At 42.5% G+C, this 15,609-nt stretch overlaps 1 protein-coding gene across 13 annotated transcripts in view; it reads right to left on the bottom strand.

The window, feature by feature from the left end:
- ANKS1B (ankyrin repeat and sterile alpha motif domain containing 1B) overlaps positions 1-15,609 on the bottom strand; it is a 985,090-nt gene that overhangs the window by 30,487 nt on the left and 938,994 nt on the right. For all 13 annotated transcript variants that reach the window (XM_019641719.1, XM_019641710.1, XM_019641706.1 and 10 more), the window contains 3 exons: positions 15,026-15,037; positions 14,062-14,148; positions 2,917-3,054 (listed from right to left, as the gene is read on the bottom strand). In XM_019641719.1, coding sequence (XP_019497264.1) covers positions 2,917-3,054; positions 14,062-14,148; positions 15,026-15,037 — 237 coding nt within the window. The remainder of the gene's footprint in view (positions 1-2,916; positions 3,055-14,061; positions 14,149-15,025; positions 15,038-15,609) is intronic.

The following is a 15,609-nucleotide window of genomic DNA, read 5'->3' as shown; positions in this document are numbered from 1 at the left end:
CTGTTCCACTTCCCCTAATTCCCCAGCACTGTTCCCATCCCCCCAATTACCCAATAAAAATCTTAAAAAAAAAATTGTAATACTCGGGCCGGCCGAGTGGCGCGTTGGTTGAGAACTGGCTTGGAACGCCAGAGGACCCCGGTTCAGATCCCACATATGAGGGCCAGTGACACTGCCCCCTACAGCTAAGATGCTGAACAACAGCTCAACGTGGAGCTGGGCTGCCGTGAGTCGCCTGCGACGGCGTGGGCTGCAGCCCCTGTGGCAGTGGGTTGCCGTAAGCTACCATGTGTAGCCAGCAGCCAGCGTCAGTGGCCAGCAGCTGCAGTGAGCGGCCATCCAGAAGCTGGCGACTGATCTGCCTCGCCTGGGAAGAGCGCAATGATGGTGCCAACATGGGCCAGTGAAGCAATGTCCTCCACAACTAGACTGAAGAACAAAAGGACAACAACTTGTCTGTTCCCCTTTCCCCAATTCCCCAGCGCTGTTCCCCTCCTCCAATTCCCCAATAAAATCTTTAAAAAAATGTAATTCTCAATATATACCGATAACAAAAGATGAATACAAGTCATGTGTATACATTTTTTTAGCACCCCGGTCTATCTATCTATCAATCTATCAAGGGGGCAAATGGTCCATGGGTATCATTTTCAGTTCGAATACAGAATAATGTTTTGGATACTCTTATGAAGGCAAGTAAAAACCAATTTAGAAAGAAACGCTGCAATATTCAAGGAAAAGCTGGAATTCATCCTGCAAAGCATCAAAATATTAATATTGACATTCAATGAAAACACTGCAAAGAGGCAATATACCAACATGAGGTCTGCAGAGTCCATCTTTTCTTTCTACTGTTTCTATTGTATTTATTTTTATTTCTGCTTTTTTTCAGTTCTTTTACAAAGGCACTGGGAAAGCTCTGGACCATAAATACACTTCTGGCAAATCTATCTTATGTCCTTTAGGAGAAAAAGGGGCCGGGCTGTCAATTGTGATGTCAGTAGGCAAGGAGAGAGAACAGGTGGGGATAGAACTAACACTGAACACCTAATATTTATAAGGCACTCTACATATGTTCCTTCATTTCAATCCTGGTGAACATCTGTGAGGTATAAATCCTTGTACCTGTGATATGCATAGTGGAAATCAGACTCAGGAAAGTCTCGCAACTTGTCTAAGATCAGGGAGCAGGCAGCTGTGTTGGGATGTGAACTCTGACCTGCCTGCTCCTTCTAGGTCAACAATCCAGCTCCCACAGAGAGAGGTGCTTCATGCAAACCAAAACATATGTGGATAGAATGGAATTTTGCTGTTTAAAGAAACAATTGGCCTTTTCATGAAGATGGCACCGATAGCAAAGAAGGATGCGCCTGCCCTCCCAAAGCTGAAGCAAGAGCAAAGGCTTTGAAGACAAAGAAAGCAGAGCTGAAAGGCGTCCACAGCCACAGAAAGAGAAAATCTGCACGTCACCCACCTTCCAAAGGCCCAAGACACTGCAGCTCCAAAAGCAGCCCCAATATCCTCAGAAGAGCGCCCCCAGGAGAAACAAGCTTGACCACTGTGCCATCATCAAGTCCCCCTGACTACCAAGTCAGCCATGAAGAAGATAGAAGACAACAATACATTTGTATTCATTGTGGATGACAAGGTTAACAAGCGCCAGATCAAACAGGCTGTGAATGAGTTCTATGACATTGACGTGGTCAAGGTCAACACCCTGATCAGGCCTGATGGAGACAAGAAAGCATATGTTCGACTGGCTCCTGACTATGATGCTTTGGATGTTGCCAACAAAATTGAGATCATCTACACTGAGTCCAGCTGGCAATTTCTAAATATAAAATTTTTTCACTTAAAAAAAAAAAAAAGAAACAATTGCACTTCACAAGAATGACAAGTTATGCTTAAGGCACCAGAAACCTAATACTGAGATGACTTGAATCAACTCTGCTGATCCCATGCAAACAAATGCATCCAGAGATATTTAGAGCGGCCTTTGAGGGCTTTGCTTTGCCATCTTTACTGTCACCACAGACCACTTTTATATTACTTTCCTCATGCCTCCCTAGGTAGAAGGAATTTTTTCAAAAACTGGAAGGGATGAGCCACATGTAGCATGATACAAGTGCTCTGGGCATGAGCCTAACATACTTTAGAATGGTGCAAATTTTGCATTTCGGTGGTCCTTGGTCCATGGGTGTTTGTCAGAACTGAAAAAGATTGTTTCTAGTAGCCTTATCCAGGACGTTGAACTGTGGGCTGGCCTCCCAAGAATATATTGCACTGCAATTTCTATGTACTTCTTTAAATATGTGTATTTTGAATACATTGAGCAGAGCAGAATTGTTAAATTAAAGGGACATTTTAGAATTCTTCTGATTATAAATTATTACATGGTTACAGGCGCATATATACATATATACATTTATTTATTAAAGGAAACCTTGTTATTTTCTAGAATTGGGTATAATAATCTAGATTTGTTTGGGAGAAAAATAAATTTCAGTGCCTCATACAATATTTGTGGTTTTCTGTATGGTAGGTGTCTAATTTAACTACCAATAATAGCAGATTATTATACTCTACTGTTTATAAATGGCTACCGGAGAAACCAACAGACATAGTGAAGGAAAAAGGAGGCTGGAAGACATTTATTATATTTTGATACCAAAAGAAAATAATTAGTCAAATCTGAAAAGTGAAATTAGTAGTTGAGTAAAGACAGGTCAGATACTAAGTAGAAGTGGAGTTTTATCGAAAAAGCTCAGAAAAGATGAGTCTGCACTATACTTTACAATAGGTAAACCTTAATACTTGGTAAACATGCCAAGTATCTTCATTATAAGTTGGGCTTTCAATAAAATCCAGGTACATTGGGGGAAATATTTAATCTGTCCAAAGAGGGTAGTTACTCACCACATCAAAGGCAGTAAACACGTGACAGTAGTGGTGGTTCGACTTCAAATCTTTTGTGATATAAGCAAATGTTGAGAGGTCTTCTGGGTCCTGGGCAGCACAGGAAATATTACGAATTTCATGTTCGGCAATTATGTTCTGGAAAAAATTACATAAATGACCAATGTTTTCCTTTGCAAACAAGCACATTTGAGCACCAAGGCAAATGACTGAGAAGCAGCTGCTTTCTCCCTTTCTAGAATGTTCTAGACCAGCAACATTCAAAGCAATCCAACATACTCTCTGTGGGTACATGTATGCCAGGTCTGGAAGGAATGTTTTCATTTAATTAAAAACAACCTAAAATAGTCATATCCTGGAGCGGCGGTTCTCACCAGGTGCTGTACACAGAAGCAGTCTGGGTGGCAGACACATTTAAAAAAAAAGTAATTACTAATCATTTACTGTTTCCATGTCCCACATACACCTGTAGATAGGCAACACTGCCTCCTGCTAACCCTGTCTAGAAAGGATCACCTCCCACGTTCTGCATGCTGGGAGGAACTCTGCTCCAAGGAAGCTGACCACTCACCATCTTGCTGCCCATTGTCTTGTCCCTGACCCTCCTCCCCCAGAGCAAAGGCAGATACAGAAGGCAGCAGGCAGGTGGACGCATTAAGGAGCTGTCTCTTGGAGACTCCATGCAAGCTATGGTGTAGGGATGGGATGAGGGAAATACCACACTGGCCTTCGATGCCTTGCTTGACACAGGGCCCTTTGGGCAACAATACTAACTATACCCACTGTATATGAGTGTGTGCTGTGGTTATTATCAACTTACAGGAGAGGAAACTGGTACTCAGAGAGTGGAAGTGCCTTTCACAGGGCATATGGTGGAGATGGGACTGAAATTTGGGATTGCCTGACTGTAGCGATCAGGTTCTTTCAAAGACATTGCAATGCCCCTCATCCCCATCTCTCTCTCACTGGTTTAACATCATTTCATTTTTTCCTCTGTAGCATTTCTTCATGCCATCTCCCTGCTAGCCCCCTTATCCCAACCTGCCTCTAAGAATAACTGGTGGGAGGTAAGTGAGGGAAGGTTTAAGTACCATTATCCTGAAGCATACAACAATTAAGGAGCATCATTCTGGCTGCAGACCCTTCTAGAAACTTCTTTGAAAACATAGATGTACTTAAAAAGCAAATAATCATGCAATCATTTTTTATCTTATAATATCTCCTTTATGTTTTTTGCAGTTGTCATAGATATAAACCCCTCAGTGCTTTAGTTACCCTAATTACTTTTTAACTGCACAGTCTTAACTAACCTGTTGGCAATAGAATGCTCCATGTACCCATCAATGCCTAAAAACGCTTATAAAATGTCTTTCCCGCCAGCATCCCCAGCAAGCACTTCATGTCCCTCACTCTACTGAGCTGAGTGGCTGGGAAGCAATTACAGAATGAACACATTAAGTAAAATTAAATTAAGGCGTTCTTCACCATGGCCCTGCATGTTGATGCTACAAGCAACGCTCTGTCAAAAATAACTCAAATTGAAATTGGAATCCCATAAACAAGTAACATTCTATTGCAAGATACAGTTTCAAAACAGAAGGTCATGATCCTCTTCTGACATTCAGATAGCATTTCTTCAAGTAGAAATCTACATTAGGAACTGGTGTGTCTAAAAACCAATTTAAAAATAATAAGATCTACATAGTCTTTACAGGTATGATGTTAACAGGTACTGAGAACCTCCTCCACCATCATTTTAATTGGGGGTTGTCATTACCTCAGGAAGATTGGGTGGATTTGGTCTCACCTGTCCAGGATCCACTGTTGCTGGAAATAGAGCACTGGCTCTGACTGTTAACTAAATTGGCATTTTGTGTTCTTGAGATCATTTGCTAGCATAAGGTAGATAACTTCTTGGGAAAGTATTACAATGAAAAGTGCCCTGTGATTTTTATTGCACTGAATTTCTTGAATCTTGTCAAATCACAAGATGCCACTCTTGATTTTCAAAAGTGACAGCATCGTGGCCCTGGGCAAAATTGTAAAGTAGGTAAAGTGTATCTTTGGAGGTGTCCCTTTGTTATGGACTGTATGCCTGTGTCCTCCCCAATATATGTCTGGAAATCTTGGCTTCTGATCAGAATGGTGGAGTAGGTGAACGCTGTGCTTGCCTCCTCCCACAACCGCATCAAAATTACAACTCAACTACAGAACAACCATCATTGAGAATCGCCTGAAGTCTAGCTGAACAGAAGTCTTATAACTAAGGACATACAGAAGCCACCTCAAGACTGGTAAGAGGGGCAGAGACACACAAAGGCTGGTCCCACACCCCCGTGTAGTGCTTAAAAATCAGAAGGGATATCTCGGCTGTGGAGGTCCCCCCTGAAGAGCAAGGGGTCCCAGCCCCATATCAGGCTCCTCACCCCAGGGTTCAAGTGCCGGGAAGAGAAGTCTCCAAAACTTCTGGATGTGAAAACCAGCAGAAGTTGTGGCTGAGTGAGATGGAGGACTATGCAGTTCCAGGGCCTGTGCATGGACTCACTCACTGATGGACTCACTCGCTTTGCACTCCAGTGCTAGGGCAGCAGCTTGAAAGGCGCCAGGGACATTTGGGGAGGCACTGAATTGTCTGGCTTCAGGCCAAGGGCAGGAGGGGCAGCTTTCTCCCAGACAGAAGTGTTGGCAGAAGCCATTGTTCCTTTGTTGAGCCCTTCCCCAGCCTAGTGTGCAGACGCAGGTGGCCACCATTTTTGAGTCACCATCAACCTGGCTAACACTGTTCATTCACCCCACCCTGGTGATTCCTGAGACTCTGCCCCACTCAACTTGTGGGCACACCCAGGCCACTTTCAGTAGCTTTTCCATACAAACAGCCTGTCTTGGCTCATGTTACCAACTTTCCTAAAAATCTCTCAAAGGTTCACAAACCCTAAACAAGTAGCATCTGGCCTCAGTGTGCCTCTTACAAAGCAGCCCCAAATCTGGCACTAGTGGCAGCTGGCCTCAGCTCACAGCTTAGCCTCTCTCAGGTACCTCCAAGCCCAGCACAAGTAGCAACCATTTGCAGATCATTTTGTAGCACATATCAAGTGGCTGCAGGCAGAGCACAGGCAGCAGCTGACCTTGGTCTGCACCAGGGCCCCTGCGAAGAGGCCTCAGAATCAACATACCCAATGGCCAGCTTCAGACCACACTGGAGCACCACTGCTAAAAATGACACACCCAAAGGGCGGACTGGGCAGGCACCAGAGCCCCACTAAAGCAAATCCTGCTCTGTAGGGTCAGCTACTACACGACAGCTTTTCCACTGTAGTCAAGGCCAGTCCTCACATCCTATCAGCCTGAAGGTAAATCACTCCCACTGATGTGCTAACAGCAATCAAGGTTCAACTACAACAGGAGAGCACACACAACCCACACAAAGGACCCACCAGGAGCACCCAGCTCAGGTGACCAGGCGACTGCACCACTGGGCCCCACAGGACACCTACTACATAAAGCCACTACCAAGACTGGGACACATAGCAGGCTTTACCTAATACATAGAAGGAAACACAGAGAGGCAGCCAAAATGAGGAGACAAAAAAATATGTCTCAAATGAAAGAAGAGAACAAAGCTCCAGAAAAAGTAATAAATAAAATGGAGAAAAGCAATCTACCAGACACAGAGTTCAAAACATTGCTTATAAGGATACTCAATGATTGCAATGAAAACTTCAACAAAGAGACAGGAATCATAAAAATAGAAATAGAAACACAAAAAAAGAACCAGTCAGAAATGAATACAATAACTGAAATGAAGAATACATAAGAAGGAATTAATAACAGATTAGATGAATCAGAGGACTGAATGAGCAATTTGGAAGACAAGGTAGCAGAAAACACCCAATCAGAACAGAAAAAAAAAAGAATACAAAAAAAAAAGAATATAAAAAGTAAAGATAGTTTAAGGGACCTCTGCGACAACATCAAGCATACCAACATTTGTATCATAGGAGCACTAGAAGGAGAAGAGCGAGAGCATGGAATTAAAAACCTATTTGAAGAAATAATGACAAAAAAAAAACTTCCCTAACCTGGTGAAGGAGATAGACATACAAGCCCAGGAAGTGCACAGAGTCCCAAACAAGATGAACCCAAAGAGGCCAACACCAAGATACATCATAATGAAAATGTTAAAGGTTAAAGACAAAGAAAGAATATTAAAAGCAGCAAGAGAAAAGCAGTTACCTATAAGGGAGCTCCCATAGTCTATTAGTTGATTTCTCAACAGGAACTTTGCAGGCCAGAAAGGATTGGCACGAAATATTCAAAGTGATGAAATGCAACCAAGGTGACTCTACCCAGCAAAGCTATCATTTAGAATTGAAGGTGAGATAAAGTGCTTCCCAGAGAAGAAAAAGCTAAAGGAGTTCATCACCACCAAATCAGTATTACAAGAAATGTTAGAGACTTCTTTAAAAATAAAAAAAATAAAAAATATGAATAATAAGGTGGCAATAACTACATATCTATCTACAATTACTTTAAATGTAAATGGATTAAATGTTCCAATCAAAAGAAATAGGGTGGCTGAATGGATAAGAAAATAAGACCCTTACATATGCTACATACAAAAGATTCACTTCAGATCAAACGACATACACAGACTGAAAGCAAAGGCATGGTATAATAGAAGATATTTCATGCAAATTGGAATGAAAAAATAAAAAGCTGTAGTAGTAATACTTATACCAGACAAAAATAGACTTTTATTTCAGCTGAGCCATCCTGCCACCTGTTGGCAGCTCAGCAGCTGCTCAGCTCAGGCTGGACTCGAACCGCTGTTGCTCAGAGCTTAAACTCTTGAGCGAGCTCTTAACCAACTGAGCCACTCAGCCGGCCCCAAAAATAGACTTTAAAACAATGTTTATAATAATAGACAAAGAAGGACCCAATAATTCCCCTTCTGGGTATTTATTCAGAGAAACCCAAAACACTAATTTGAAAAGACATATGCAAGGCAGGCTGAGTGGCTTTTTGGTTAAGAGTTGGCTTGGGAGCACGAGCTCTGAGCAGCAGGGCCGCCGGTTTGGATCCCACATGGGTCAGTGACGCTGAGCCCTCTATAGCTAAGACGGTGAACAACCACTTGACCTGGAGCTAGGCTGCCGTGAGTCGCTGGTGATGGCATAGGCTGCAGGGGGGCTGCAGTGGACTGCCATGAGCTACCGTGAGTGGCCAACAGCCAGCGTGAACAGCCGGCAGCCGGCATGAGCTGCCGTGAGCTGCCGTGAGCAGCCATCCAATGGCCGGCGACTGATCTGCCTTAGCCGGGAAGAGAGTAATGATAATATCAACATGGGCCAGTGAACCGACATCCTCCACAACTAGACTGAAGAACAAAAGGACAGCAATTTGTCTGTTCCCCTTCCCCGATTCCCCAACACGGTTCCCTCCCCCAATACCCCAATAAAATCTTTAAAAAAAAAAAAAGACATATGCATCCTTATGTCCACTGCAACATTATTTACAATAGCCAAGATATGGAAGCAACCTTAGTTTCCATCAATAGATGAATGGATAAAGAAGAGTGGTGTGTGTGTGTGTGTGTGTGTGTGTGTGTGTGTGTGTGTGTGTACACCCACACAATGGAATATTACTCAGCCATAAAAATAATTAAATCTTGTCATCTGCAACAATATGGATGGACCCAGAGAGTATTATGCTTAGTAAAATATTGGGTTGTTGGAAAAGTCATGACATATTTTTTCTATGTTTTTTCATTGCAAAAATGCGTCATGCCGACAACCCAATAAGTCAGACAGAGAAAGACAAATACCATATGATTTCACTTATATGTGGAATTTAAAAAACAAAATAAATGAACAAACAAAACAGAAACAAACTCATAAATACAAAGAACATTTTGATGGCTGCCAGATGGGAGTGGGGTTGGGGGGATGGTTGAAAAAGTAGAAGGGATTAAGAAGTACAAATTGGTACTTACAAAGTAGTCATGAGGATGTAAAGCAGCCTAGGGAACATTGTCAGTAATATTGTAATAACTATACATGGTGTCAGTTTGTTACTAGATTTATGGGGGTGATCACTTCATAAGTTATATAAATGTTTAACCACCAGGTTGTACACCTGAAACTAATATAATATTGTATGTCAACTGTAATTGAAAAAAAATTACTAAGAAAAAAAGAAATCTTAATTCCCAATGTGATGGTTCTGGAGGTGAGGCCTTCGGGAAGTGATTGGGTCATGAGTGTGGACCCCTCATGAGTAGGATTAGTGCCCGTATGCTGAGCTAGCCAGCTCCCTCTGGCATGTGAGAACACGGAAGGAAGATGGCCATCTATGAACCAGGAAATCAGATCTCCTCAGACACAGGACCTACTGGTGACTGTTTCTTGGACTTCCCAGCCTGTAGAACTGTGAGAAATAAATGTTTATTGTTTAAGCTACTCAGTCTATGATAATTTGTTACAGCAGGCCAAATGAACTAAGACATTTTTACTGTCTTTACTGACCCTCACCCAATTTTCTGGACCCGCCCCTGCCACTTCTCCATTCCCTAGGAGCCCAGGGCTGTCTTTGAACTGCCCATCCAGGCTACCCTGCTCTGTGCTGCTGCACGTCCTAATATTAGCCTCCTCTTCCATTGTTGAAACTTTCATTCTTGTGTTCCCATGGTCTAAACAAATATTACAATACAAATATTCTATACTTAAGAATATTTGATATTTTATCCTCTCAACCAGCACTTAAATAATATGCTGTTGAATGAATGCATATTGAGGGTCTGTGTAGGGAGGTATGTTTGAACAGAACTTTCTGATATGTCTGTGGTGCTAGAATGTGGTGGACCTGGGCTCTCACCACTGAAACAGTGCCATTACTCTGATGTCTCATCCTGAGGGACAGGTGATGTACTTTCGTTCAAAATTAACTCCTCTTATATTTCCCAACCTCTACATCTAAGCATGTTCTAGGGAGACTAGAGCTTTTAAAAGGCTCAAGGGAAGGACTGGGGAGGGGTTCACCAGGCCCCTTCTTTGGGATAGAAAGTTTGGCAGCACAATTCCCTTCAACAGGGAGATATTGTTTTTCCATCTGTTGCCTTTCTTCATGTTGAGAAACAGCTTAAAGAGGTGTCTGGCTGGCAGGTGTAGAGTAGAATTTTTGGTGCAGCCAATTAATAGGTTCTAAGAAGGATGTGTGATAATGAAGTGACGGAGCCTAGAAATCAGCCTCTCCCTGCTTTCCTTTCTGGGCCCTGACAGGTAGGGATTTCTCTTCAGACTCTGCCTCAGGCCAGGCCTTTTCTGAGTGAGAGAATGCCCCTCTGGAGAGGGCCTCCCAAACAGAGGCAGAAGCCCTAGCCCCAGCCCAACTGGAGATAACTGGAGGGTGGGAATGCAGCTGAGAAAGCACACATGCTTAATGGGCTCTTAATTTGACGCCAAGATTCTCAGAAGGAGAAGGATGTGCTATAAAAAAACCAACAGGCATGTGTTTAGGCAAATGTTCTCAATTATTCTGTGCCCCAATAAATAGCATAATCCCTGACTGATGCTGACATTCAAAACAGGTCAACAGAAAACCAACCTGGACAATGACCATTCCTAATTTAGCCAGGTGGGAGGACTGAGGACGGGGTTGGAGCAGGGAGGCAAAATGCCACCCACCCTCAGCCCCGTGCAGGATGTGGGGTCTATGTCACCTCAGGAAAACCCTGCTGACCTGAAGATGGGCCTCTAACTAAACAGTTGTAGTCCTCTGGGCCGAATGCCACGCTACAGCTGCCTCTGGGTTACGGATCTACAGAAAGCTGACGTGCTTTAGCTACAACATTTTAGTACTAAATTGATTCCAATTTCCACTTTTAATTCAAAACCATTTTCCACTTCTTCCTTCTTGAATCAGGATTAGTGATTCATTTCCTAAGTTGCTAGGCGATAAATTTGAGTTTATAACTAGGCACCTAACCCTTTCCCTTGAACTCAGCCAAAGACACTTATTTATTAGAGCAAAAAAGGAAGCATTGCTTTGCGAGAGGGTCTATCTTTCACACAGTCTAATGAGGGCTAAGAGGAATGGAAGAGTAATTAACACATAATCAATTATCCACTGTTCTTCAAACTAATTGGTGGAAAGGAGCCATGGAGTAAGAAAAAAAAGGGTTAGTCTAGGGGGTGGGAAAGTCAAGTTGTGGTCCTCCATGACCAGCTGGCTGTATGACTGCAGGGCGGTCCCTCAGGGAAGGGTCTGAGGTTTTCCCTGACTACCTGTCCAGTGCAGGTGGAACACCCCCCTCTGCAGTACCAGGGCACGGTTAAAGACATGTGATAGTTAGGAGGGGACTGTTTAAGAATAAAATACAGTGGAATTATCAAATATGAATGTGATGGTGTGACTTTTGGTTGTGCCTTATTATGGGTTTAGTCTTCAGGTATGTCTACATGTCCCACGTCCTTGCCTTCAAATCAAAGTGGATACCAAGACAACCATTCCTCAGGGAGAAATCTCTGGTACACACTGACAGCAGGACTCTGGAATTTATCAATCTGCTCCCTCCTGCTGTGGGTATTAATTGGAGGTTGGACTTTGCCATAGAACAAAGTGGCATACAAAGATGACATTGCAGATGGTGCTAGAATCTAGATGCATGAGCACAGTTCCTTCTACACCACAACTTGAGGTTTGGTCCTTCAACTGTGGATCCTCCATGACTTCTGACACCAGTCCTTGAGCCCCAGTGGTGGTAGTGTTTCTCGGCCCTTTATTGTCAAACTCCACCCGTGTGGCCTTTCTTCTATCCTAAATACAATCTCTCTCCTTCGGCTTCTCACACAGCAACTACTAGACTAGCGTCCTGAGTCATCCACTCTATCCCTCTCCATTGTCACACTGGGATGGATCAGCTGCATTGCAGGACACTGGGATGAGCACTCTGTCTATTCACTAGTGTTGAAGTCACTGTCCCCAAATTCCTGAAAAATCCAGGTACATGTTGTCACATAGCCATAGAGAGGTTGGCTCCACCTGCCAGCAACATACGCTTTTGCCTTTGCTCTAGATTTTAAAACTATGCTGAGGACCGCAATGCAAGGACTTGAAAGATATGTAGACCTTTATTTAGTGTCTTTATTCACACAGAACTATCTTTTGCCTATCTTTTGGTGCTTATACTTCCAAAGAGTAGTCATCTGTAAGCAGAGATCCATGGGTAACTCATCTAGTTATTGGCAATTAAAGCAGAAGTGTCTCCTCAAGGTACAAAACATTGAGTTCTACGTCCCTTGATATATCCATAAGCAAAATGCAACAGAACTGATAGAGCTCTCTCTCATTCCTCTGATCATGGCGAGTAGGTTAGAGAGGATGCTATTAATACAGACGCATCCAGTTGTACCATCAGATTCATGGAATGACAGCCTTTAGACTCTGGGAACTTCTCAGGGCAAATACCTCTCATTTAGAAATTGTCAGAATTGAAGCCTGCTAAGGTTGTTAATCTCAGAGGGTTGTTAAATTCATAACACTGAAAATATTTTGTTATACATGGTTTTAAAATGCAAATGGGGGTAGAGACAGTTGTTCCGATAGGGAAAAATCCAAATGCCAAAGGCTTTCTTGAAATTTAGATACAGCGATAGCAATGATACCTTCAATGAGAGTTTCATAAAGTCTTGAAACTTTTAAAAACAACTGACTATAATCTAAGGATAATGTAAGTTTATGCACCAGTAAAGATGCTTCCAAGAAATAAAAAAAAAAGCAAATCAATTGGGATTTTTCAGATGAAGTCTCCACAACTGTAATCTGACAACAACAGCTGTTACCAAGACATTGCAGGCATCTGACTCCGAGGTGCTTTGGAAACTGTCAGCCAGCGTGATCGTGCTGGGTTATAGGCATCCTGCTTGTTTTTCAGAACTGTTTCCAAAACTGGGAGGGTGTTTTCCTAAGTAGATTTGGGGAGCATGGGCATATCTGATGGTTAATGCTGCAACCTCCTTCGTTACAGAAAAAAATCAAGAAAACTTCGAATTGATTGAGTCAGATGCTCAGATTTCTGACTTAAGGGTCACTGCCCATGGTCCGTCCCCCAGTATCTGAATCCAGCTGCCCTGGCCCAGAGATGCCATTGTTTAAGTTCACCTGTCTCATGACTTTCTGCTGGAGTAGGTCCAGGTGGGAGGTCAGGTGGGTCCAGAAAACAAATGGTATCCACCAATAGGGATTGCCTCATTTTCCCTCCTTCCACACTTTATCAGTTGGAAGGATGTAGAAATAAAACACAGGGACATTGGAGGTTTTTGTGAGGAGGAGCCAGTCAGCTTTGAGTTCCTGGAGAGCAAGAGTGGTCACATTCAAGCTTTCTAGTCTAGCCCCAGCACTCAAATCTTCACCGAGAAAAGAACTCTAGGACACTATTTAAGTAAAAAGCCACCCAGTTGTCCACACTTGACGCCAGGGCCCCCAAACTCTTCCCACTGTGAATACAAAAATCCCAGCAGAGTCCCAGAATGGCCTGGGCTCCTTTTCTGATTCTGTTTCTTCAGAAAATTGTAAATATAGTTGAAACACTCTCTTCCATCTCAGTAGTTGAGAATGAAATACAATTATAAAATATCAAAGTCAGAGGATGTGTTCCTTGTGTCAGGTATTCATTACATGTACGAAAAGGAAGGACACATATGTCTCTAGAGAAATGGAAAGACAAAGGTTCTAGCCCTTCACCTGGTAACATTTCCTCTGATGGAAGAATGAGAACATTGCTGCATTTTCATTCTATAAATAATATATTTTTTTTCTGTTTTAATGTTCTCTGGATCCAAAGAAACATGCCAGGTAATAAGTGGCCACAGTCTATTAGAGAAGGCACCATGGACAAGTGAAAGCAAAATATGTATAAGAATCCCAGATCAAGTCCCCCAGATGAAATGTGCCCTTCTGTATACGTGTGTGTGTGTGTGTGTGTGTGTGTGTGTGTGTGTGTCTGCTGTTGTGGGTAGGGAGCATGAAGTTGGGGGCTAGGGAATGATTAAAATGGGGGATGCTGGGCATGACGGGAAGCAAAGGATGTTACATCATGTACTTAGGACTGTATCTGATGTCTAAACCACCAAGACGCGTGATACCTACCTTATTTGTTGCATCAATAAATTTGACTCCTTTATAAGAGACTGAAAGAATAATAGTAGGGACCTTCTTCATTTGCTCTGTGGACTTCTGAAATTAAAATTAGAAAGCTGTTAGAGCGGTTTGTGTTGCATGGCAACTGAAGCACATAATTTTTCCTCTTGAAAGATAAAAATGAGTTCAAGTGAACAACACACACACACACACACACACCAAACATGCTCTGATTTAAATGTATCTCTCTTCTCCTGGGCTTAGCTATGATTTGGGCTTATAAAGTATCTGTCTTGCACTTGAGGATCTAAAAAGAGCTTGTTGAAGGAATCCTCCTTCCCCCTGATGCCAAAGGGAGAAACGAACAGCTCTGTCTCCTACTGCAATTTCAAGCGACGCTTCTTTTGACTAGAGTTAAACCATGTCAGATTTAACTCCGAGGGTGAGCTTCGCATTAACAAAATATATGCCACCACGCTTCCTTTTTTCCTAGTCCCTCTCTTTCTTCAAGGCACAACGTATGTCTGAATACGTACTTAAAATAGGGATTTAAAATAGATCATTGTGAATTTTTCTTGAGCCTGGCCAAAGCTGGGAAAGCTGCTAGCATATTCACAGCAGAATCACTTGTGACCACCAAGAATATAAAGCTGCTCTGTGACAACTAAGCCCCCAGGAGCAGTCTGTACTTTGAGCGACAGCAAAATGGGACAGCCCAGGTAACCTACTTTATCATTTAGCGCTGCTCTAGTCCCTTAGGCTAAGTGCTTATGATAGATGTTCACATTGGCTTCACGTGCTTTGAGTTTCTAGCTTCCCCAGGTGTGTGCATCTGCAAAGTTTCTCTGGAATTTAGCAGACGCCTTTTCTGTTTGGTTTTATCATCCATCACAGGTCACCAACAGTCTGTTTACTTCATTTCCCGCTACGGATACTCCCCTAATAATCACAGTGAACATCAAGAAGAACCTACCTGACAGTTAGCCTGATGGATTTTCCAGACACGACAAGGTGAGAACACAACAGGAAAGAAAATACATAAAAAGGTGAGTGGAAATCACTTCAATAATTCACCAACAGCATAAATTCATTAAAAAGTAAACAGAACATAGGCATTACAGTTAAATGTAGAGGCAGCGATTTTAAAATGCTGCAGGCTTTTACAGACCCGTCTCCTTTTTCTGTTTTCTCCTCATTCTGTTTACTGAATGGCAGTCTTATGACTGACACACAAGAACCTTCCGCTTTGAGTGTTCCACAACCAGCTGCCTTATGTATATTAAGGGAACTGGGAGAAAATATAAACTTTCTTGATTTCTTCACTTATATTATATCCAATTTTCCATTTTTAAATTCTGACATGTGACCAGACTTAAAGGAGGCTTTTAGTTGGACGGTGTGAATGAAAGTCACTGACCTCAATAATGGTAATTATATTGCATTTTTCACTTGAGCCAATGAAAATGTATTTCACAATGTCCTGATTTTGACACAACTTTTTGATAGTTCCTATACTTGTTTCAAAGGTAAAGAGAATGGATTACTAAGAGTATTACT

Source organism: Hipposideros armiger, unplaced genomic scaffold (genome assembly GCF_001890085.2).
Source record: "Hipposideros armiger isolate ML-2016 unplaced genomic scaffold, ASM189008v1 scaffold_63, whole genome shotgun sequence".
Lineage (NCBI taxonomy): Eukaryota > Metazoa > Chordata > Mammalia > Chiroptera > Hipposideridae > Hipposideros > Hipposideros armiger.
The sequence above is the reverse complement of the archived record's forward strand: the minus strand, read 5'-3'. Positions and strand labels throughout refer to the sequence as shown.